Source organism: Ischnura elegans, chromosome 4, assembly GCF_921293095.1.
Source record: "Ischnura elegans chromosome 4, ioIscEleg1.1, whole genome shotgun sequence".
Taxonomy (NCBI): Eukaryota; Metazoa; Arthropoda; class Insecta; order Odonata; family Coenagrionidae; genus Ischnura; species Ischnura elegans.
Window position 1 is genome coordinate 107,365,105 of NC_060249.1, and position 25,983 is coordinate 107,391,087.

General features: G+C 44.8%; 1 protein-coding gene across 2 annotated transcripts in view; it reads left to right on the forward strand.

The window, feature by feature from the left end:
- LOC124157864 (zinc finger protein squeeze-like) overlaps nucleotides 1-25,582 on the forward strand; it is a 346,653-nt gene extending 321,071 nt beyond the window's left edge. For both annotated transcript variants that reach the window (XM_046532917.1, XM_046532916.1), the window contains 2 exons: nucleotides 21,760-21,852; nucleotides 22,855-25,582. In XM_046532917.1, the coding sequence (XP_046388873.1) occupies nucleotides 21,760-21,852; nucleotides 22,855-24,153 (1,392 nt within the window). In that variant the 3' untranslated portion in view covers nucleotides 24,154-25,582. The remainder of the gene's footprint in view (nucleotides 1-21,759; nucleotides 21,853-22,854) is intronic.
- Nucleotides 25,583-25,983: the final 401 nt, after the last annotated feature.

Sequence of the window (25,983 nt, forward strand, 5' to 3'; positions counted from 1 at the left end):
TGAATAGACCATTGGACATGGAACCAAAATAAATGTCAAAATGTGCTATTTGGGTTTCATTTCTTCAAAAAATTGAACTCTTTCCTTTACATCAATGATTGATGCTTGGTAAATAATTAACGTATTAGGACGTCAAACTCTTAATGCTTTGTGTCTCATTCTTGCGGTTGAATCTTTTTTTCTTCATTTCCACCGAAACTTTTTGCAGCACCACGTTCCACAAGCCACAGCAAATAGAGGGAGCAAATTTTTTGAGATACACTTTTTCTTTTGGTATCATCGTGTGTGTCGTTCATTTTTTACGTGCCACCTGTAGTCGTGATAAACAGCCCTAGGCTTTCGAAGCCGGCCAAAAAAATCATAGAGCGTGCCGAAAATGAACTGAAAAAATCGCCGAAAAAATCGAAATGAAAAGGTCGCGCTCCATCCCTGCTATTTCATTCATTGGCTTCTCTCTCTCTCTCTCTTTCTCGTAAACTGCGCGTAACCTCTTCCTTCTCAATCAAAATGATGCAGCGTGAAGGAAAAAAACTTTACGTTATAAAAAAACGAAAACAAACACTAAACGACCGGCGCGCCAACTCCCCCGAACGCCGCTGCGGTGGCCGTGAATAACTTTTTTGCTCCCTGCCTTTCGGAAGGACGGAAGGACGAAAACCATTTAACCAGATTCTCCTTTGTTTTTTGCTGCTCCCTTACGCCCGCCTCCCATCCCAGATTGCCTTGCGGCTTCGATGATGGCCTCAACTTCGTCCGCGTGAATGACGAACATAGCTCCGCTCCGTTGCTCGCATGTACTGCACGTATTCTCAATTTTTTCCTGTCTCATAATTTCCCCTTTCTTCTCGATAAAGGAAGGGGAAAAGAGCAGCCGCACGAGAAGCTTGTGATTCATAAAATACAATGCAAATAATCGTTACCTATCTCAAGACTCCTCCGACGGAACATGTGCCATGCGTTTCTGAAAGGCTGCTTGATAATTTGCGAGGATTTCTTTTTTAATAACTATTCTGCATATGAGCAACGTTTACAATTCTTGACCACCAGAACAGAGCTGCTTCGCGAATTTTTAAGGGATTGACTTGAAATTTGTAAAAAAAATACGGGAAGGTGTTTAAATAATATCTCCAGAGCAAACCGTTAATTTTATTTAACTTTTAGTGCCATTTGTTTTACCTCTCCTCGCAAGCACTTTTTGTTGCTCTCGATAAAACCAATAAATTGGATCTGTGAATGTGCAGGATACCACTAAATGAATAAATCGTTTGCTTTATTCTTGCGTCGTTCTAACTGTTAGTATAGCTCGAATAATGCCCAGATGCAATGTATTCCAATTGCATATAACAGCAAACGTTGTATTAAAAATATTGCAGGTAATAACGCTATCAAATTAATTACATTTTGGTTCTTTCCCTCACGACAAAATCTCATGTTCCCCCCGGGCCACCTGTAGAGTTCTTTGTAGTAGGTGACAAGGTTTTTGTTCAGCATATGCTACGCTGTGTGTAAAGTTTGTTTACATATCTACTGATTAACATTCGTTGTATATGACTGGATAAAGACCTACTAAAAATAACTTAGCGTCGGAAAATTCCAATTATAAGCTTAGTCACTTCAACCTGGCAGTAGTGTCTTCGTTGCAGAAACACTGATCAGGCAGCAATTCATACATCATTTCTGTCCGCACATTAAAAGCCAGAATTGCAAGTCATGATTCTTGTTATTCCTCTCAATATTTCAACTGTAAAGATTTTGATGCTCTAGCCTTTCGCCGTCGTCCTAGCAAAGAGAAGGTGGTTGGTTACTCACTTCCCATACCCACCACGAAACGAACTGTTTGTAACCTTGGAGCATAGGAAGATGTGATGCCTCTTGATTGCTCTCTCTCTCTCTCAAGGAGAAAAAAAAGTGGGATAGTTTCGCTCTCAAAACTTCATTTTGGCCATTAGACGATGGCCTCGGAGCGAAACGAATTGCCTCGTCCACGCGGAAGGACCTAATACTTTTGTCAGATCGGATGCTGCGAGCGGTGAAGGGAGTCTTGTGAAGAGCATGCCCTCAGGGTTTCGGAGAGTATAATAACTGTGGGTGGAGAGGCGGCAGAAAAAAAGGTTTCGGGCTGTAAGGAAGTGAGAATGGACGGTGGAAGAGGGAAAGTGAAGCGGCGGCGGTGTGTATTGGAGCGTGGGTCCCCTCATGGAAGGGGGTGTTAAGGAGAAGGGTCGGAAAGGGTTGAATCTCATAAAGGGTTTTTCTCTTTCGGTTTATCCCGGAGAGGGTGGGCGGGCTGTGGGAGGAAGTGTTGAGTTGAGTGTGGGGGAGGAAATCGGTTGTCTTGGGTGGGGTTAAGACCCACCTCCTCCACGTCCACTCTTTTTGTAGCTTTCTTTTTTTTCCTTCCTCCTTCCGACTCCTTTCCTTTTCATTTCCCTCCGAGAGGAGACCCGCGTTCGACCATTTTTACGTCCATCCTCCCTATACCCGAGAAGCGAGAGTGGAGGTGTAATCGACGCGATGAGTCGGTCGTTACGTGGCCCCGAGAAGAGCGGCGGGTAACTGGTTCCAGCCCGGAGACTGCGATGCCGGGGTATAAAAACCATGAGAGAAAGGAGTGAATATTACTCCCCCACCCTCCCCTCCCTTTCTTCCTCCTCTCGTTGCTCCCACTTAAGGGGGCTTACTACCTCGGCGGAAAGCTTAAATATCGGAATAACAGCAATTGGTCTTGTTCTATCATCGCACGAAAGCACCAAGCAATAATGCATTTATTTTATAAATATGAAGTATAATGTACGGACGCACTTATGGAGATTTAATGCCGCCGCCGCGGAAACGATAGCGAGAAAATATTAAACGTGCGTTCATCATAATTTAGCTTTATATTCGTTAATTTAGTAATGAATGCTGTTTACATTTACAATCATTGCAGTTATTACTTATTACATATACCTTTTGTGGTCTGAAGTAGAATGAAAGGATGTTAAATGGGAAAAAAACATTGCCGCTGGGTCTCTATTTCCTCGACTTCAACTGAAAAATGAACGAAGTATTTTAATAAATGCACGAATCCATCCGTTTCTTAGAATATGCTGTCAAATTTAAGGGCACATGAGTCAAAGTTAACCAAACAGAAGGGATATTGTGAGTTTCTACAGCGACGTTCTCCACCGAGTTTGGGAATTCCATTAACAGGCTCGAACCGAGGACACCGTTGGGGAGGGTTGGAATATCCGACGTTGTCCATGATACATAATATGCGTTCGAAGTGCAGCACGACCGGAAGAGGAGGTTGTGATGTTCGGTGCAGGCCGCTGGATGATTGAGAGTATTCCTCCGATGGCTTGATTTTTTCATACCCTACCCATAGCTCTCTTCCCGGTCCGCGACGGTTGATGTTTTTATTTGTCCGGCGTTTCGCTTTCATGGCCCGTAATTGGTGCCTGCCGCCCTCGCTCGCCACTCGAGGGATCATCTCGCGGAAATTAAATGTGTCCATTGTGTTGGTCTCTCTCCTCCTTGCGAGCCCATCGCCTCGGGGGGAGTTGTTTGTTCTGTGTCCCGTTTATCCTTCCGAGGCTGGTCATTTTGCAGTCATGTTTATGAGCGTGGAGGAGCATTGATTGATGGGTTAAGGAGAGCGAGTTGTTTAAACTCGAGGGAACGGCTTGGTGTCGTTTTTTCGGCCATTCCATCGGTTCGCGTCTTTATCCCAGGCTTTCTTCTTTTGGTAAAATGGTGCGAGAGATATTCGGACAGGAGAAATGGCGGACAAGGAAAATCGTTTGGCACAGATGTATATTTGGGGGAAGAACTTGAGCTATGAAATACAGATATCTTGCCATGGGCTCAATGAGATGTTTTTGTTATCAATTCTCTTTGGTCTATTATTTCTAGTGTGGAATCGTTGTCGGATCTTTATCGAAGAATCTACTCGTTCGCGATTGAGCGGAGACTTCGGAATATCTTTGAAAGAAAATCCCCGAGAGAAATTCTAATCTCTACAAAGGTATCAGGTGGATATTATGCACCCTTCCTTCGGAGAGTGGAACTCGATGGAATTTTAAGTCTTTAGTTTCTGAGAAATACTTCTTCCAGAAATACTTCTTCCAGTACGGCACAGCCGCATATTATCTTCTACGCTTGCCCATCCATTTCTCGCGATCAGATCGTTCGATGATCTTCCGAGAAGTGGATTCATGGGGCCGATTTGTGAGGGGAGATTGACATATCACCAGGGAATGCGGTTGCCGGAAGTAGAGAGGGACGAGGCGGAAAGTGCTTTTTAGGGCGAGGTGACCCTGGGAAAAACGAAGAAAGGAGTTGCGGGGGTGGAGGTCCCAACCAGCAAAGAGGCTGGCGGTAGCGATTCTCCAATCGCCTAGGAAATGCTCGGGCTCGAACTCAATGTAAACTTGTCGTCTCATAAACCATCATCAAGACTACATTGGTCGTTTTACACGGGGCACGTACTTGCACAGTCTGTCGTTCCTACGAAGGCGCCGTCAAAATTGCGACCTGTAAAGCGGTGAATTGCTAGAACGCATGCGAGAATGCATGGACGTGAGATGGCAAAATAGCCTCTTTTCTAGTTTCGTTCGTGCATTCGCGCAATTCCTCGCGTAAGGGGAAATTAGTGCAGTTCTTACCTGCACAGTTCGGTGCCCCATGTAAAACGGCCTATGAGTAAGAATATCTGCTTACCTTTCTGAATATTTCTTTTGAGGCTGCAACAGTGGCGTAGCCAGGAATTTCGTTCGGGGGGGGGGGGGGTCCAAAACCAAGGGGGAGGGATTTTTTAAAACAGGTTACTAAATAGAGGGTTTTAAACTGATTTTAACAGTTATCATAATCGAAAAAACTTCATTTGTTGAAGAAATATTTTGTAAATTCCTGATTTTTCAATATTTTTTCTTTTATGAAGGAAAATAAATCTATTTCTTATATTTCGGGGGGTCCTGATGTTATTCGTAGCAACTCGTCCACGAATCGTCAGATTTTGGTGAATTAAGGCCATTTTTTAATTTTTTAGCGTGGGAGAATTACTTGAATCGTGAAGCATCTTAATTTTTAACATAATGTGCTGTGACAAGTCAACATCCTCTTCTATGCACCCAGCAAGTAGCCCGTCACCACGCGCATTGAAGACTTCAAATAGGTGGACAATGGTGGGGGTAACTCCTGGTGATTTGATTTCGATTCTCTTGGGAATAATTACTAACCTATTAGACTCATACAATTTAAGTAGCACCAAAAATATATAATTCAACTATGGAATCCATAGTCGTTATTAGCGGATTTACTGCCGTCATTCCATAAAATAATAATCTCTTTAATTGTTAGATGCACATACCTGCATGATGAAGTATGCCCATGAAGAATTTAATTGATAGAGTTGTCGACTTCTAAGTCGTCATCATCAAGGGATTTCCTGCCGTCGTGGTAAGATGGACTCGTTGTAGCGCGCTGGAGTTTCGGGGGTTGAATCCACAAGAGAACACGCAGTTCCACTCGCGTGGGTGAATGAATGAATGAATGAACTCCTCTCAATCTCCCTACTATTATTTTTTCTTGCTACCTCTCGTGGCCGCGTGGTCAAAGGATGGACCATGAGGGGTGCGGGCGGGTTTGGGGGCAAAGTGGGGGAGCGGGCCAACGGCGTCGCGTGCTTCCTCGCACATAACTTTCGGCACCCCGTGACCGCCCATTTCTCTCCTTTCTCTCTCTCTTTCTCCACGCACTCGCAGCCCCCCACGGCACTTTCTCCCACTCCCTCACCATCCTCCCTCACCCCCCCCGCTGCCGTTTTTTTTCCTCCCCCATCCCCTCAATGTTGGCTCCCCATCGTCTGAGGGGGCGGGCTTAAAAAACGTGGGGCCGTCTGGTGGTGTAGGGGGCGGAGAGGGGGAAGAAAATCGGCGCCTTTGTCCTCACTGCCTCATCCCTCCCCTCAGGGGTGCTAGTAAGGGGTGGCTGGAGGGGGGGGTGTTCGGAGGGGAAGTGTATACCGGTTTTTTTCTTCTCTTCCCCTCCTCCTTCCCTCCCCTCCTGCCCCCTCCCTGCCCGTCCCTCACTCCTCTCTGCTCCTCTTTTCCTTTTTTTCCGTCTGCCCATCCTCCTCCTTCCTCTCCTGCATCCCTCCGGGCATTTTGGGCCGAGGGGAGATTAGGGCGGCCTCCGAGGCTGAGGAGAGGGGACAGGCACTCTGGAGGCACAAGACCTCAAGGGATGCTTGTGTGAGTGAGTGTGTTTGAGGGCAGGGGAAATGAGGGGGGAGGAGGGGACGGGGGAGAGGGAGATAGTTGTGTGTTGCGCGTATGTGTGTGGATGGTTCGTTTTTTGAGCCACCCCCCCCCCTCCCCGCCGCTCCTCTGTCGTCCCGCCCCTCTCTCTCCTCTCCCCTCCCTCCAGTAACCCTCACCCAGGCATCCTCGGCGCCCGGCCCTTCTTCCCAAACAGACCCTTCAGTCTTCCTTCTGCCTTTGGTCGAGTCGCAATTGTGGGGCACGAAGAAAACAATTTTTCCGCGACCCAGCCGCGCTCTTGATCGGTGTCGGAGCCTCTCCTTCCCGCCGAGAGCTTCACGCGGCCCTCTCCGCTGCCCACGCCACTGGCAGCCACCCTCGCTCCAGCCGCAAGCAGGTTCCAATCTGTGCGAACGCTAATCAGTTCCTCCATTTAATATTTATCGATATTTGGCGGAAATCCAGTCGTACTGCTCACTCCATTCCTCTCCGCCGGACATGGGATAGCCGCTCATCACCGCGACTCTGTGCTCGTAATTACTCTTTTGACTATGTGGCCGACTTAGCAGAAAACTGTGAAAAAAATTCCATCACTACTGCATTCTGGACACTAAAAATCACCTCACCGTTCTGTGAAGCCACGTGAACTTAGATATTTTCTAAGAGTGTGTGTGGGTGTCTTGAGTGTCTTCCGGGGTTTTTCGGCACCATCAGGGGGGAACCTATCTGGACTCCCTCTCGCAAAGGCTGAACTCTGGAGGGCCTCGAGTGCCCGCTGCCCCCGCCGCACTACGCGGGGCAGCACTTGCACGGCGGGGGCGGCGTGGGCGGCCAGGGGGCCGGACTTAGGCTCACCAAGATCGAGTACGGGGGCGGGTACTTGAGGAGAGCGGACGGCGGGGGGCAGTCTCCTCCGCCCAGCATCCCGACGGAGCAGCAACTGAACCACCACCACCACCTGCACCCGCACCATCACCTTCTGCTGCTCCACCAGCACCCGAGGCTCTCGGCGGAGCAGCCGCACCCGGCGCAGCAGCAGCAACAGCAGCAGCAAGAGAGGTTGCTGGGCGGTGGCGGGCTGTTGAGGCGGGAGGGTGTGGAGGGAGTTGAGGAGGGCGGAGTGGAGGAGAGGACGGCCGCCGAAGAGGAGGAGGGCGGCGGAGGAGGAGGTGGTGACGAGGGGGGCGAGGGGGTCAAGGTAAGGCCAAAGAATTGCGATTTCGATATCCCCCCCATGGATGAGGCGGGAGAGAGAAAGGAGATACGTGGAGCGCCGGGTTTCCCTCAATGGGAGCCGTGGAAGTGTGATCCGCCCGTTGAAGTCTCCTCCGTCCTGCAGTTTTTGTCTCCGGGAAGATTTTTTTCTCTCTAGTATTTCGTCCTCCAATCCTTGGAAATAATTTTTGTGAAATCTTCATTTTGACATGCCAATAATATTTTATGGAGCAAACTAGATCCGTATTAGGTAGCTTCCTTTATTTTCACTTATAAATAGTCTTTGAGGCCTTTGGAAACTCAAGTCTTTGAGTCCAGCTATTTGCTTATCTTTACGGCTTTTTTTACTACCATCTGAGGTATTTTTGTTTAGTATTTACAATGAACTTCTTTAGTTCTCGTTCAGTTTGCATTCAAAAAGCATATCGCTCCGTGAGACTCGTGCCGAAATTTGTTACTGATTTGGTTTTGTATTGATTATTATTTCACAGTTCACAAAACAAAGCTCATGAAATTGTTTTAATATGTATTAAATTGAAAGCACGCCTGCCAAATGAAATCAAATTTGAGACCGAATCTCCTATAGTGGCGCAAAAAGCAAAACGAAATCATGTGGTCATGGGAGGTGACGTCAACCCCTAAATAATGGGTCACCTAATGTCACAATTTCTCGGGGAGGTAGCTTTAAGGGGAGGTGAGGGTAGGAAATAGGGTGACAAGAAGGGGAGACCCTTAGTTCCTTAATAATCTCTCTTCCCCCTTTTCCCTTTGCACCCCAGACCCCTTCGTGGGTTCCTTCCCTTACTTGGGGGAGGGTTGCGGCACGGCCATTCACTCCCGTGTCTACGCCGTTTACAGACAGAGGAAGAGGATTTTTTTCGCCACGTTCATTTGTACACGGGCGCTTAAACATATCTGCGACGGTCAGGCGGGAGTTGTGAAGGGGTTAGTGGCGAGTATTAACGGAGGGTCGGAACCCAAAGAGTAGTTCCTTTAGTAGTGCGAGACTCCTCCAATTCACATTCTCCATCCTCTCTCCCCGCTGCCTTTATTATTATCTCCGTCCCCTCTATCACGTGTGCCCTATGGTCAGGGGAGACACCATCTGAACATCTTCTACGACTTTAGAAAAAAAAACTAGTCCAACTTTTAGTTCTGATTTTTTTTCCGTGCCGTAAGGTCCAAAACCATTAGGTTCGCCTCTCGGTCAGTTTTTGACTCTTCAGGCAGCGAAGGTGGCGAAGAGAGAGTCCGTTGGCCCGAGATTCATAATTCGTGCCGAGAGCGTTTCCATCTCCCCGTGTCGTCTTTGAATGGTAGTGCTTTAGTGGAGCGCCCTCGCATGCCCGCCCATTCTGCTACTATTTTCTATTCACTGTTTTTTTTTCACCTCCCTCCCTTCGTATCATCCAGCTCGCCTTCCCGAATGACACCCCGCAGCGTGAAATGAGGGGTCCACCGCTTCCGGTGCCGACGGTGAAATGTTGATGATGTACGTTTTTTTTTGTGTGTGTGTGGGAGAATCCGAGGAAACGCATCATCTCTCGCTGGATCTCCGTCTTCTTCCTTTCTCTCTCTCTCTCTCTCTCGCACTCTTTTGAGGTTTCCCTCTGTCATGCCTGCCTTCTCTCGATAACTCACTACCCCCACCCCCTCCGTCTCTCATTCATACGCCCCCGTCCGCCATTTCTGATTCCCATTTTTTTTTACTTTTTTCCCCTCAGCTTGTGGTTTTCAGTTTTCATTCGTTGGCCTCCATTTGGGCTATCTCACCGCGGAAAAAAACTGTCTGCGTCGACGGATGCCATTCAAATAAATTTCACCCGAATTTTCGATAGTTCTGGAAGGTTTCCGATATAAAATCAAGTTCCTAGTCATCTAACAAGAGTGATCTATTGCATGAGTGTGCGCGATTTGTAATGGTAACATTCCTCGCTTCTCTCTTTGGTAAAGGGATCGAAGCACAAAGTACTAACCTATATTTCGCCATTTCTGTTGCTAAAAATGTGTTCTCAAACTCTGCTTCCTTTGTTAATCCAGTTCCCAAAAGTTGTTTATATCTTAAAGCACTCGATTCGTGCATCAGGCAATCAATCGGTTTCAGAGCCCAACTTGCGCCCGATTGAATCATCAGGAATACCCTCCGCAGAAGATGTCTATGTATTGATGTATACTCGATGTTCAAAAATACATATTTTTCTACTCGCTATTCATTTCTCATTAAAATTTGGTGATTACTTTCTCGAGCCTCGAGCGAATAATAATCTTCCTTAGGGTTAACCGCCATTTCCCATATTGTCGTTTTCATGATTTTACTCAATTATTTGAGAAATATTATTTATTTTAAACTTTTGGGAATTGTCAACGATGAAAAATTTATATAGAGTAGGAAGTGATTTTGTCAATTATTTGGCGCCTATACCTACGATTTTCCTGTGTGTCTCCTGTCAGTGATTTCTCTAATTGAACCATGAAGAGTATCATTTAAGAATCACGAGCAATAAATTAATAGCCATTTTTATTATTCATTTCCGATCAATTATTTTTTCCTCATTCGTAAATAAATGCTTCATTTTCTTTCTCTGTTACACTTGCTCTTCTTTGACCTATTCGCTTATTCTCATCATATCCCCAACCTCTTTCGACCTATTTACAACCGATATTTTGATTTCTCGATGCTCTATAACCTCAAACATACCATTGAGCACAATTGTATTGTGGGACTTCTATCTGAGAAGGGAGGGGCCCTCTTCCACGGGGTAATCCTTTTCACGGAGCACCCTCTTCGGCCTAAGCTTGAATAATTCATGAGCCGTGCTCGATGTCAATAGTCCAAAGATCGCGCGCCAGCTCTCGACAAAACGGGAAATTAAGCTATCCCTCAAATCTTTACGAACAACAATCGAGTCCCCGTCACTAGGTCTTCGAAAGGTTTCCGATTATCGAATTTGATCTCCTTGCTAAGCGATCGAACCCCTCATGGCTTCCCATCATAACCCATTTGCTCCGCAGTTCTTGTAATATGAGGATGTCTTGCGTGGATTTGGACGCCTTTGATTTCACCTTGCTCCACTCTTGCGGCTGGAACTCGATTGATTCCGATTTCTCATGTAAATTCTATGGTTATTACTAGAAAATTGAATCCACTCTAGTGTATATCATTTCACTTCTTGGCAAAGGTCTGAAATATTCCATTGAAGTCAATTGTAGGTGCGGAATACCTTGTGAATGGTTTGTTGCGAGGATACCGAGCGACATCTCTGGCTCTCGGAATACTGGACCTGTATCAAAATGTTTGGTCTCCGCTTTGTCTATTATCTGGATATCCTTAGCTTGTCTGAGCTTTTTTCCATTTATGAGAATGATATTGGATTCGAATAGGGAACCAATTGCGTTTAGCTCTACAGCATTGTGCTTAAAATTGTATTTGCATGCTAAGGGAACACTGGCTTTTCATTGTCATTGCTGTTCCCATGTTTTGGGAAAACATAGCAAGTTAACTGCCTACGCATTGAATTTTACATGTTCAAAATCTATCATTACAGTTGAGTAAATACATTAATTAAAATTATATTTGCATGTTGTGGATCCATTGTACTCCTTAAAGGTGTCATTCCGTTAATGTGTTTGTGTTCGGTTGGAATTTGAAAGCGAACTGAAGAGCGTAGTTATATCCTACATGTTTAGCGAAAACTAATCACGCCATTCACATTAATCTATGTGCAAATGATAAAATCTGCTCGATCCGTATTTCGCATCCTTAATTGATTACTCCTGACTGGACGATATTCAAGAAAGTCAGAGGCGGGTCCAAGAAAAATTGGAGTTGAGATTTATGAAGACCATTGGCAGGCAGTATGAGATTAATAATTGGGTACTGTATGACGATATTTAGGTCCTTAAGTTGATAAATTTTGGCATATATCAAACGAATATCGTGGGTGTTTCTTAATATTGGGCTTTACCAGGGAGTAAAGTCCGTTAACTTCATTGACTAACGTAATTGTACTGCAATTGACCTAACTTATTTTAAGGCGTTAAATTGTTAGCAAAATGAAAAAGTTTTCAGTAAGATTTTGTGGGAGTTTTCCCGAGTCTTTCCTCCTTGATTCACAACTGAAAAGAATGGATTACTCGCCATTGCTTGCAGCGTTGAACTTCAGTGGCATTGTCCCAATCTGCGACTCGTAGTTTCTTGAGAGGCGCATCGCGCAAGTAGGGGAAGAAGGGTTGCTTCGCTTCAGCGGTGCCTTTCCGGGAGTGTTATGTCCAAGGGACGTTCATCCCATAGGTCCTCCCCACTCATCATGAATTCCAGTCCGGATGACGATTCCTTTCGCCAGGAAATTTCTTTGATCGATGCCTGGGCGATTTTTCAAAAGCATTCCTTGCCATGAACCATTTGTCTCTTTATTGAGTTATGGTTGCGATCCCTGAGAAGGTAAGAGCGCTTTTTCTGCTTCTGCTTTTGCGGCTTAGATTGAAATTCCAGAAATCACGTTACCTACCCCCAAATTTCTATAATAGGGTAGGCTATTGCCTGCTTCCGTCCATAGCAGCAGTGGTGGGATTACTGAGTACGAATTAAAATTTTGTCCGCATTAGATTAGAAAATCACTTTTTAGATCACTCTATGATTTGAATCGATTTTTGAACATTATTTGGAAATGTTTTCTATCTTCCTTAAAAATACAGGTTTATCTCTCACGTAAATTAGTTTCGATGATTACCGGTTTACGGCGTTGAGCTCTCTTTTAGCATTTTCACCGGGGTCACGATGGCGATTCATTCAAACGTCATATAATTAAATAATTGGTAATGTTTCTCAACTTTATTTTCAAAATAGTCGATTTCAACTTCTCAGTGCAATTTTCGGGAGAGCTTAATTTACTTAATCATAAGTATATACTAGAATGCATTAAAATAAGATTCTCACCTGTTATTTTCCTTTGGTGACGCCACTGAAGTGTTGCAACCGCTTTATGATATAAGTTGTGAGAATTGCCACATGACGTAAACCGACAGGGGATCCCTTGAAACCCGGAAATTTTACTATTCAATCGGGAATTTCTTTCACAATCATTTAATTATAAAAAGTTTAATAAATAATGCGATATCAATTATTTTAAGTGATTATCTAATTGAATTGATTGAAATCGCGCGATCACTATTAGAGCAGAGCGCGTATCGCTGAAAATCATTTTCTACCCCCTCTCTACCTCTCCCCTCCGCCTCCTTCCGTATCCCCGTCACCACCTTCCCTCCTCTCCCGTTCTTACCCTCCAATAACCCGATTTCCGATTTGAAGACTGTGATCTTGTCGAAGTACATTAAACTGATACATTAGCCCTCCCAAGCTTTCCTGCCGCAGGCATTCCTACTGTACTCTTTAGTTCATTCGATATGAGTGTGCGTTGAAATTTATTTCAAATGTTAGTGAAAAAAAATTCATCGTCCTAAAATATCGTGAAAATCTTATAAAAATTTGGCAATCCTTGAAAATCTTAGAATAACTTGGAAGAAGAACTTCATTTTAATTTGGTAAAAGTAGTATACACCGTGTACTAAGCGTTTAATTATTTTAGGCTATCGAATTCCACAGAATAACAGCCTAAACAGAATTTACGGTGACTGTTGCCCCGTCAGAAATTTGAAAACGCGATCGTCTTAGTTTCACCGATTTGATTGATGCGCGGTCGAATTTTCATGAGTCTCCCTCGCCCGGAGCCATTTGTCTCTTAGTTTGAGCTATGCTTTCCACGATCTACCTCTCGGTGACCGAATCGCTGCCGTCTCCGCTTACTTCTGTCCCCTCTTCAACCATGGGACACCTGTCCCCCCCCTGTTCACGCAACTGAGAAGCAACGTGAACGCATTGTTGGGGACACGTCACCCTGGTCCGCAGTGTTTGCGAGTCGTGCTCGGTGGAGGGTTCCGAAGAATCTCTATTCGGATCGTGGGAGGAAACGTGTCCCACCTTCTGATCCGTCAGAAGCCTCCTTTTAAGTCGTGGAATGCTTCCTCCAAATCCGTGTGACAGCCGGGCTGGCCTCTCTCATTCCAGAAGATACTATTGTAATTCCATAGGTCCTGATTTTTCCAATGGGGTCGTTCACACAGACCCAAAATCGCAGTTCACTAAAATAATTCGGTAAATGGAAAGGAAATATAAGTAACGACGTAAAAAAAGTCTTCCTCTTTCAGCCATTTTCTAGTAAGATTAAATTAAGAAAACGCTAATGGTGCCGCCCTTTTTTGAGTTTGTGATGTCATTCGGGTTCGGGTTCATATTCTCCTTCCAGGAGAGCATTTCACTGAGGGAAACAGTGGCCCACAAGAGTGTTACGTATGATGGGTCGCTGAGAAGTGATGCTCCGTGCGGCATGAGCTCATGACGTCATAAATTTACCTTCAAAAGAGTGAAGGCCGCAGGTTTTTCGTCGCTATTAACTCGGATATTACACCTTCGTTTTTATATTGCTCCTTGTTTCATAGCTCGCAGAGTAATTATTACTTTTACAGGGCTGTTTTTTTTTGTTTTTGGTTTAGATGAAAATATTTTTAAAGCAAGTTTCATGATGAATTGATCTTACAACATTGTAAGAGTACATACCTTCCAGAGCTCACTGTTCTAATTATCATTACTTTTCACTGTCTTTTCCCTTTTTATTACTCATAATATTTTCTTATAATTGAACCTTTTTGGCTGGAATGTATTTCCTTACTGCAATTTTTTCTCCATGCATTTTGCTGCCTTTGAAACATGGTATGATTTACTGCTGGTCCGTGACTTCAGCCAAAATTATGAAAAAACATGCCTTTACGATTTATTTGTTCGATAAGGTTTATTGGTTTTTCTTTGGATGCTGACTAATTATGTGACGGAAGAAAGATTGCCAGTAAGTTGTGTACTTTCATAATTGATTTATGTGACAATGGAAATGGGAGCCTATTGAGTATAGCGTTTGACTGCTGATCTTAATGTCCCAGCTTCAAATTCCGCTGGTGTCTTCGGACACCCGCAAACCAAAATACTCCAAGTTCGAGGTGGCCCAGAGAAAGGAACTTCCCCACTTCCCCTCAATGTGCACAATTCACACGTTTGTGGCTTGCAATTAGTTCGGGGCAACGTCTACCCTATCCTATGTATGCCAACATTTAAGGACTGAGTGCGTGAAATTTACACGAAATAATATTTGGATTAGGCATTAAGTGGCGAATTTTGCCCTTAGTTTAATATATATTTGCACCCGTGCGCGTGACTGTGGACAAAATCAATTTTTTCCGGTCATTATTTTATCGTTTTTGAAGTGCATTCAGTTATACCCTAAGAAAGTAGGGTCACCCGCAACATTAATTTTGAGAGTTCATATTGTTTTGAGAAGAATTTTTTCTATCCAGGACAGGGTTATGGTAAAAAAAACTCTAATGACCTGCGTCTCGAGGATGACCTTGCTATTTTTTTTATCTGTGACCACTGACCATACATACTCTCGATATATAGGTTTTGATTATGTATGCTCTGCAGTAGTGGAATCACTTAGGTCCTAAATCTGTGCCGGTTAAAAGTAATCGTCCAGAAATAAGAGGCGGTTATTTGCACGTTTAATGAGGTACGTATTAGGGAAATGGCTAGGTTACTATAAATTTTTCACGCTGGGCACAGTCCAAATCGTCGTAGTGGTCAAAAAGTTTTAGCATAAATTTACCCTCTCCATCCAATAGGAGAATTTACATTTGTGTTTGGAGAATTCTACCTCTGCACGCTACTCCATTCTTCACAGAACCCTTGTGAATGTAAACCCTTGTTTCTCATACCGTTTTCCAACATCGCTTAGAAGAAGGCTTAACCCCATAGCAAGCTTTCCCCCCCCCTTCCAATCTACCCACCAATCCTCACTCATTCAGTGATTCCGTCCAAAGGTCGCTTTGGATACTTTAGGGTAGATCTCACTCCAGATTACCCAACCGGCGTATGATGCTACCACTCGATCGGGGTAGGGGTCAGTTCTTTCCCTGGGCCATCTCTCACTTTGAGAATATTTTTTTGTGGTGCGCAAAGGCTTCACCGGGGAAACGAACCCAGGACCCTTTCATTTGTAGCCGAAAGTTCTACCCGCTGAACCACCGCAATTCCCTTCCATGCGGCTTATCGTCGATTCGTTCGGGGCCTCGAAGTCACTGGTAATAGACTCGAAGCATTGAGTCATAATGGTATTTGGGATTCCCCTTTTTGAAGGCCATAAATTCTATGGAATACCATGTTTTGACGCTAACTGTTACATCGGACATCGCAACGCTATCAATATCGCTGATTCTCGATCGCTGAGAAAATAACCCAAGCTCATTAGGTTGAAGGGTGATGGCGTCGAGGTCTATTTATAAAAAATAGAAAAAAATTACGCAAGATTTACTACGAAAAATCAGCTATAAAAATTTTTAAAAATACCATGGAAAAAATACCACCTATCACTCTCATAAGAGCGAGCTAATAAGAGCTAAAAAAAAACTCTACACACACTGTGTTGAAATTTAGTTGAGTGCCCGTACGTGCTCCTTTAGCATTCTATTTTAGGGCATAAAATCCCTGACCCTGAAGAATTTATTGCTTATTTTTTCCGCATTTCACCCTTTACCAGCGTGAAGTGAATACAAAGACCATAGTAAAATGGAGGGAAGGGTTGAATTGGTTCTAACCCCTCATCCTTCAGATATGAGGTAAGGTTTTCCGTAGACCTAATGAAACCCCAAAATTTAAACCCTACTCCTAAAAGACTGCGCATCTTTTCTCGACAATTTTCTTTGATAATGCCTTTGAGGAGAAGTGTTATGGTGACGGGAGTTCGATACAGTTCATGTCATCGGACGGCGTAATCATGGAGCTGTTGGATTTTGCTCCCGCAAAATGTCCCTCGAGATCAGTTTCGTCACGTTAGAATGTGGCAGGTTTTTTTCTCAAAATTATAGCCACTAACCCTTTGGTCCCATTTCTACCCACCCCCCTTGCTGCGTCCCTCACGAGAATTACACTAATTATGAGTTCCCTCTCTTATAAAAATTGTCTCTTTGAATGACGTGGCGTAAAACGGCGTTATGCCGCGTTACCCCAGAATAACGGCCTTTCGTTAGTTAATTAATTTTCTTATTACGAAGAGGAAGGACAACGAAATGTTAGACATGGTGGGCGAGGAAAGGAAACTTGGGAGTAATAAGCAGGGAGGAATGTAAAATAGCTTTTTAAGGGGATTTTTTTGTAAATGGAAAAGGGCAGGAAGAGAATAGGAAGTATAGATAGACTGAAATAGAATAGGCCTAATTGGGAATTGGAGAAGATAGTACAATGTCAGAAGGGATTAATAATTAAGGGTTAATTAATGGGTGATGCTCGAAATGTCACATGTAAACCATCCTCAATTGTTACAACACCTTTAATAATAACTATTTTATATCCCACTTGTGGGTGTTTTTTTATATAAATGAAAAGTGAGAGGATCTAGGAAAACTTCCCACACAAGTTTGTCCGTTGGCCCTCGCGATCCGGTGGACCAATCCCGCAGGGATTGCGGAGAACGAGTGTCTTGTCCCAGGATAATCGCCGCCAACTCTCGGCCCTTCCTTCTGCAGAGCTGTGCCCTGTCTCTTAAGAGGAGAGGTTACAACCATTGGGTCTCTTTCTGCGCCCCTCTCCGTCTGCGTCCCTAAAGATCACCCAAATCCTTGCTCCGACCTTCCCTAAAGGAACATTGTCCTTCTATCCGTTTACAGCCGGCAATAATTTTTTAATTGTAAAAAACCGCTGCAACGGCTATACGCCCGACCACCGCCGCCAAGGAACTTTTACTGTCTGTGCACACGTTTAATGTAGATGAAGATGAATTGGTTTAAAATAAAAGTTTCTTAATTAATAATTTCATACATGGAAAATATTTCCAATACCTGGTTAATTGAGTGGGCTAATTGTGATGAAATAAATGAATGTCATATCAATTATCGAAGTGGACTGAAAGCTATCAATGAAACTACAGAAGGGTTTAATGTTTGGGAAGCAGTTCGCGCCCGTCAGTGGCTGTAATTCAGTGAAAATTGCGGTCAGCAGTCTGTAAGGCCGGTTTATAGAATAATATAAATAAAGTACGAAACATTGGCTTTATTCACAAAAAGTTAGCTTTATAGTAAGAACACACCCCCGCCATCTCCTCGAAAAAAATACGCGTTCTGGGCACCATCTAGCACTCTCATTAAGTCCCTACTGCTAACCGCTGCACACACTGTCTTAAAAAGCGTATGAAAAAAATTGCTAGGGCACTGCGCGCCCGAAAATGTTCACGCTAATTCAAAGTCGAACAAATCCCACGCTAATTTTCCCTATATTTTAATTCCTAGCTGAGTTCTTTCTATGACCTTTGGCATTGACTTAGAGATACTGGAACCTCCCGATAAGGGCGCTCTACGGTTAATTTATTGCTATTGTTTTCTACTAAGCGGTCTTTACGAGTTTCTCCCATGGCCTTCGCGAGGAGGAATCCCCGAGGAATTGCGGCTGGCGAGTGTCTTGTCTCAAGATGATCGCCGCCAACCCTTGGCCTTTCCTTCCGTCATGTCCCTCACGAGGAGAGGTTACGACCACTGGGTCTGCGCCCCATAAGATCTCCCACACCCCCGCCATCTCCTCCACCCCACGAACATGCACAAGCACTGAACTGCTCCCCTCCCCCATCCGTGAACCCTTAGCCCCCTTCCCATCACCTCCCCACCCCCCTCGCCGTCCCATCGCTTAAAAACCAACCCCCTTCCCCTAACGCCGCCGCCACGAATATTCCCGTGAGAAGAAAAAACACTTCCCTCCCATTTTTCCCTTCCAATGACCCCTCACGCAACAAGGAAACCAACCCTCCCCTCTGAGCCCATCCCCCTCGCCCCGACGAGATCGACGAAAAACTGGTTTTGGGGCTCAAAAAGGCCTTTTTTCCAATCCCAACCCTAAGTTTCCCTTCATCTCGGCGGAATCTGAGATCCCCTTCCCCGGCCGGCAACGCTCGCCCCATACCCTGACGCCTCATCTGGAGGGCTACTCCTCATCCTTCGAGTTCGCGTATTACCTTTTCACGCAAGTCGTATCCCTCCCGTCCCACGCCGGAGTGTACACAGTGGGCGAATGGTGTCGCTGTGGTGTGGGAAGAGCTGCATGCATGGGGTGGGCTTTTTTCATTTTTCTCCACGGATCCTTTTTTTCGCCCCATCCCCGCCGTCCGTCCACACGGAGCTCACCTGGATGGCGCAAGGGGGGAGGTTAGGGTCCTCCCTCACCCCCCCTGCGGACGCTTTGGCCACCCTAGGCACCCTTACCCCCCTACTAAAATGCAGCCCACTCATACGAGACTGCACAAAGCTCGGTCTGCAGGACATAGCCTTATCGAAGGAGACTTTCTTGGAGGCTTCTTCCATGACCTCAGCGGCCACCGAATTATCTGCCTTGGTCCTTTCTCGTCATCTCAACCCCTAAATCAGGACACCAACCGTCAACCCCACGGTTTTATATGGGGTACGGTTGGATTTGATCCCAAGCGACTACTTACGAACAGTTGTACGCTGCTGACGGTTTGGGTTATCGGTCAGCCGTTTCTCGCATAAATACAATTGACTACACTAACACGTAACTACAATTGACTACAATACAACTACACGCATACAAGATTGGCGAGCACTCGAGAAACTGTACCCTTAAGATTTTCTCGTCGTGGGATGAAGTTGCTAAAATGTGACCTCTGTCGATAAAATTTGATTTATTTAGGAGCTTAAGTATCACTTATTCCATTTTATGTTTTTGATCTTTCATCCTGTCCAACTTTGAGCTTCCATACTATATTTTCCTTCAGTTTTTTTCTTGGATACACTATGCGCTTTACACCAAAGTCGTGGACTAAGAGAATTTTTTCCTGTCACCTTCTAAGTTTTTTTCTTATAAAAACCGTTTTATGCGTTCTAAGAAATTAATCAGTAGCCATACTCACCTGAATTATTTGTGCAAGATTTATTTCCCGTTTAGCCATTCAGATGGTCGCGGAACTAAATTTCGCCGCTTTACTCGGGAAAATTTTGTTTTTAAAAGACTTTGTGCAAGAGTTTATGTAGTGCTGTACACTATGGCCAAAGGAATATCCCATGAAAGACTCGGACTAGACAGCAGATTCTATTTTGATTCTACCATCGCATGCCTCCGTTGCAGTGACCATTTTGTGCCGAAAGCATTAGTGCGGAGGAAGCTTAATATGAAAGGCGGAAGCTACCGAAGGAGGTCGTCAACTCTCCGTTCCCACTTCCTTGCTCCATCCAGCTTTTCTGGATTTTCTTCGCCGAGGAAGCCACGTTCCTTCGCAACGAATCGCTCACTTTTTCCGGGGCCTTCCATCTCATTCTTTCCCCAAAATCCCTCACCTTTCATCTATATCCTCCTCGCCTTGGTCCCTCTTTTTTCGGCTTCTCCTCACCCCGCCCCCGATCGTGGTCATACCTCTGTCCCCAAGTCTTTCTTCCCCCACTTCCCCCCTCACCTTATTCACCCCTAATCCTTGCTCCTGTCCCTCCTCTGCAGCCCAAAACCCTGCGTTCTTTTTTCCCTCTTCCTCCTCTTGCATGCGACCATTGTCAAGGTAGAACGAGCTAAAGGCCAAGGGGGATATAAAAAAGTGAGTTCGGGGTTTACGTCGCTTTCTGGCTTCATCATTGAAGGAATGGAAAGTAATTGAAGGAAACACTGAGATGTTGCTCTATTCATCGCTCATTAGGGAGTTAACTCTTAAATAAATGGACATAATACGTTCTGTTTCCTCTTTTATGCAACTAATGAGTCGCCTACGTTGCTCTTTTACTATTTCCCGCTGTGGTGTTTTATGATTCAACTACCGGTAAGAAATTTCCATCGATATTGCCAATTTTAAGCTGAAGCGCTTAGGAACAGTACCTAATCATTTCGTATTCGGCATAGCATATTTTATTCAATTACTTATGATATAATTTATTCTTCTTCAATATTTTTTTCATGCCTCTGGGATAGCAGTCTGGCTCTTTTGACACAAGTTTGCCCGCTCCTTCCCTGACTCTTTTTTATTGAAAATATTTGTCGAAAAGTCTTCGCATCATCGTCGGAGATTCATTTCAACACTTTTTCCGCGTGGGATATATTACTTTTTCTTTTATATAGTGCAAATGCAGGGTAGATACTAAAGATTCCTATCTCCCATATAGAAAATAACCATTTTTTTAGAGGAGGCTTATAGTTGATGTAATGAGCGTAGTACTTAGTGACTTCTTCCTGATTCTCGGGGTTTCGTCCTCACCCTCATAAAGGGAATTGAAATGGAAAGTGATCAAACGACTTGTTGCTATTGACGTCCTTAGAATCCAAGTGCAATTTTTGGAAGATAATTGCAAATAATGGTTGGTGGGGTACACAATAATGCTGTAACAAAGAGATTCATGTAAATCACTGAATCTATATGTATATACATCAGTGATTCACCTGTTTTCCTTTGCTACAACAGTATTGTCTACTACACCAACCATTATCTGCACTTATCTCCGAAAATAAAAAAGCTCTTTCCCCCTTGGCTTCTTGGGTCCTCTGTTATTGTGATTGATTGCTCACTAGGGGTAATTTTTGAACCTCAATTTCGAAATTAGTATGTCTTCTTCGTCGGTATTCCGACTCCTAATCCGGTGCAGTATGTTGCATATAAACATTCGGGCATTTTTAATTCCATCTGTATGGAGTAGCCTATGCTCTTTCCTCATCATTCCTTGAATAGTTCAACTCGGCTGCAATTTCCGCTGTATTGCTGGTTTCCTTCCTAACAGTGAGATATATCAGTTTTTCCATATATTTCAGTGATATATGTATGATAAGTTCCCTGGCGTTTTATCACATCATCGTTTTATTCCTGGTTCTCTACTTCTCAGCTACACCTTCAAGCCGAACACTTTTGGCATCAAACATGTTGACCTATTCTTGTCGAATCGAGCGTACGTTAATCTTTGCGACCTAGGATTTCTGTCAAAAATTCGAATTTAGGATTTTATATTTGTCAGCGTTTTATCCAAAAAGCATCAGAGTTTTGGGTGTAAAATGGGTCTTTTTCTAAAATTCCTGGTTTACCTTACAATTAGTTGCATCAAGAAAGGTTGTGTAATGGAGCCAAAACCTACCGAATAAGATCTTTCGTACAGCACGGGACATCATTCTCCATTCATCAGCGTGGAAGCCCTTGGAATAATTGCTCTAACATTTTGTATTTGTTTTCTGCAGGGACGAGGCCGCAAGCGATCCCGGGGTTCCCAGCAGATCCAAGGCATTGGAAGGGACGGCCCCTTAGGATGGCCGGGGATGGAACAAGGAGAGGTAATGCATCCGAATACCATCCATCCTTGCATACCCTTCGATAGCATGCCAATTTTTCCCCTTTCTTTACCCCAGAATTTTCATTTAATTTGTCAATTTAAATGCATGAAAATTATGTTATAATTGGTTATACAACGTCTTGGGACTTTCAACTATTAAAACTTTACGTTATCTCAGGATCAGATAAAAGTAAATTATAGAAATTCGTTATATTATAATTCCAGAAATGAATAACTTTCAACTTCAAATTTTTCCTGGGATCAAAGTCATGTTCAGTAAAGGGTGTACTAATTTTCTAAAGCTATATTTATGAAAACTGAATTTTCCTATTCGAAAAAATAAGTGGTTTCTAAGCTTTCGTTTTCATTGAGATAATGCTAAGCTCGAGAGTCCTCCTTCATTGCATGGGTTCTTTTCCCAACACTTCGGGAGATCCAGCCATTGATACTTGCATGTAATCCAAGTGAATATTCATAGTTCTCAGAAAATGCTAAATTCAATATTTTGCCATCAGTTTTCTCAGTTTATTGTGCGGTAATATATGTGATTGAACCACTCCAAGTGCAATTTTATGAATCATTTGTCATTCCCAACAAAATTTTCCTACGCGCACCATATTAAACACCTATGTGATATTTTTTCCTATGGCCGATGTTCGAATCGAGGGGTTGATTCCGAATGGTTGGCTACGCTATTCAAATATGTGTGCAAAAATCTAGGAACCAATTTTAACCTGGGCTTTTCTCGACGTCAGAATGAAAACTTTCAAGCGCACCTAATTCCGATCACGTTGAAAACCTATGGTCAACCATTAGAAATGAGGCCCTCGTGGTGAAAATCGATTAGAATAATTTCGGTCCCTGTCAAGCACACGCCTCCGAAGCTCTGTATTTTGTCCAACGGGTAGCGCGTATTTCAGTACATTTTCTCCGTCAAAATGTGCATGCACACATCAAAAGGTCCGCATATAACTCACGCCCTTTTATCTTTCCTTGCCCGCAGATATTTCCTGGCAGCAAGGGTGACCTCCACCACCACCTGGGCGGTGGGGGCGGAGGCGGCGGCGGAGGAAATCGCGAGGCGAAGCCCTACAAGTGCACCCAGTGCTCCAAAGCGTTCGCGAACAGCTCTTATCTCTCCCAGCATACGAGGATACACTTGGGGATCAAACCGTACCGCTGCGAGATCTGCCAACGCAAGTTCACGCAGCTCTCCCACCTGCAGCAGCACATTCGCACCCACACGGGGGATAAGCCGTACAAGTGTCGGCACCCCGGCTGCCCGAAAGCCTTCTCCCAGCTCTCCAATCTGCAGTCCCACTCCCGCTGCCATCAGACCGACAAACCCTTTAAATGCAACTCCTGCTACAAGTGCTTCTCGGACGAGCCCTCCTTGCTGGAGCACATCCCCAAGCACCGCGAGTCCAAGCACTTGAAGACGCACATTTGTCAGTACTGCGGCAAGTCCTACACGCAGGAGACCTACTTGGCCAAGCACATGCAGAAACACGCCGAGAGGACGGACCGGAGACCGCCGATCCCGAGGCCGCCGCCGCAGCCCCCGTCCTCGGACGCTCCGCCGCCAGACTCCCCGCCCCCGGGCGGCCCCACGCCTTCCTCCGACTCACCCCACGACCAGCAGCCCCCGCACCGAGCCACCCCCGCGCCCTCCAACGGTGAGCCGCCCGACGCGTCCCAGCCCCCCGCCCAGCCGCTCGCGTACTGGCACGGCGTGCGTCCCGAGCACGCGGTCGACTCTGTCATGGGCACGGAGGGTCTGCCGCCCGAGCACCGTCGGCCTGAGCACCACATGCAACACCAACTGCACCAGCAGGCCCAGCAGTACGAGGCGAAGGCGGCCTCGTCCGCCTTCACCCCCATCCACGCCTCCCCGCCCGTCGTCTCCTCGCCCTCTTCCTCCGGAATGGTGCACCATCCGCACCACCACCCCGGGATGGGTGCGCACCCAGTCGGGGGTCGCCCCACGCCCCCCTCCGCCTCCTACCTCCCCTACGACCCCATCTCCCTGCCCAAGGCGGCCGCGATGGCGGCCATGGACAACATGAAGTCGCCCCTGCAGCACCACCACCCGCACCACCATCCCCACCATCCGCACCACCATCCACACCACCCGCACCACCTGCACCACCTACCGCCGGCCTCCTCGGCGCCCGTCACCTCCGCCCCCTCGGCCTCCTTCCCCAACCAGCTCATCTCGTTGCACCAGATCCGCAACTACGCCCACCAGCCTTCCACCGTCATCGGTGAACACCTTTTGGGCCTCAAGGAGAAAGGACAGTAGACTTTAATCTTGCAGATTTGCCGCCGCTAAACGATCAAAAGACTTCATCCAGTGAATCATAGAAGGTGGCGATATTGTGTCCCCATGATTCTGGAGATGATAATTGATTATATTGTTTGCGTATCTCCACCATGGAAATGATCCCTCCTTTACTCAACTCTCACAATTGGACTTGGCACTCCAGAAAGACTGTCAAGTGTTGTCTATTCTCGTATTGTTGTTTTGGTGAGAAGGGCATCGTTGTTGTTTCTTGGTGGATATTTTTTGTTTCCCAACGTATTCCCCAACCCTGGCTTAGTCGCTTGTGCCATCTAGGCTAGTGGTGAATCCCTTGAGGACCTCTGCTAAAGCCCTTGTGGCATCGTCCTCCTCGTGGTTTAGATTTGAGAGTTGGTAATGGTTAAAGTACCTTGGAAAAGCTACCCCTTTTTCCTCATTGTTTTGAATCCATAGCCTTTTGTGTGGGATAAAGAGTTGATTCAGTGACATGAAGAGCTGGAAAAGTATATGCCAAAGACATTGGTGGGAACCAGCTTGGTAAGGACTTGGCTGAAGAGAGATGTTTCTTCACATGACCGAGGAGGGATTATAAGCATATTTCAGATTATCCTCCTAATGAAGTATCTCGGGTTCTTAAGTACTGTTAATATTTGACTTAAAAACTGCGATGATCGCTTTGTTGTAATGGAGAAGCCTCCAATGTACATTTTTGTCTCCCTCCCTATGACAAAAGGTCTTTTTAATAACATTTCCTGTGTGTCTAATTAACAGAAGTAACCACTCCCTCTCCTCTCATTATTAGGGAGGATGAGAGTGATCTTTAAAATGAATCCGAGGGAAATGTTATCAAGAGCACTAAGCATGTGATCCTCTTTGAGCAGTGTGAAACTGTCTGAGCTGGAAAAGACATGCTCCTCTTGTCATCCCTTTACTTAAATGAGGAGGGAACCCCTGTGAATGATTTCTGTAAACTATGATGCACCAAGCGATACCCCACTTTCCACAGACTAATTTGCCAGCCGCTTGGAACGTGTGCCTGTGTTTGTGTACAAGTGTCAAGCATAAAGATTCTGTTGTTTATAAGTTGAGAAGTTATATTCCAGAAAAAAAATACAGCCTGAAGTGTGTGGTTTTATTCCTGAAAAGTGATTGCATTTTAGGATTTGTGGGAAAAGACGTTTTTAATGGTGACAAACCTCTAGTTGCAATGGGTGATGTTTTGACTGCCCCAAGGGAAGAGAGATTGAGACATCTCTATAATCTTTTACTTTAAGTTTGTAGTTGTGTAAGTTTCATTTTTTCTTCCCTGGAATGCATGTTGCATTCAAGAGTTGTACAACAACTATCTATTAATATTATTACTTGCTAGTGTTGGCATTTGTTTCATTTGTTACCTTCGGATTCTCATTAAAATATGACTTTTCCTTGATGGTGCTGTTTTAAGTTAATTTTCAGATCCCACTTTTACTATCATCGATATTCAGAGCAGGCGTTCAGGAAATTGTCTATTAATAACTTCAATCTTTTGCAAGGTTATGATTTTTCATATATTTCATGTGATGCCACTCTTTTATTCTTGATCTGCTACATCAGGCCAGCTAATGCTTTGTAAGTGGGTGTGTTGCTCTTCCCAGAAAGGCCTAGTATTAAACCTAGTTATCCCATTGGCATGGGTATGCCACATTTTATCTGGAAAATATATGTTCAACATGAGTCCATTTTGTCACAGGATGGATTCACTAATCAAAAGAATATCAAAGAAATATGTCAGGCATGTTCCAACATTGGTTACTATTTAATTCAATCAATTAGAGTCATTTTATATGGGTT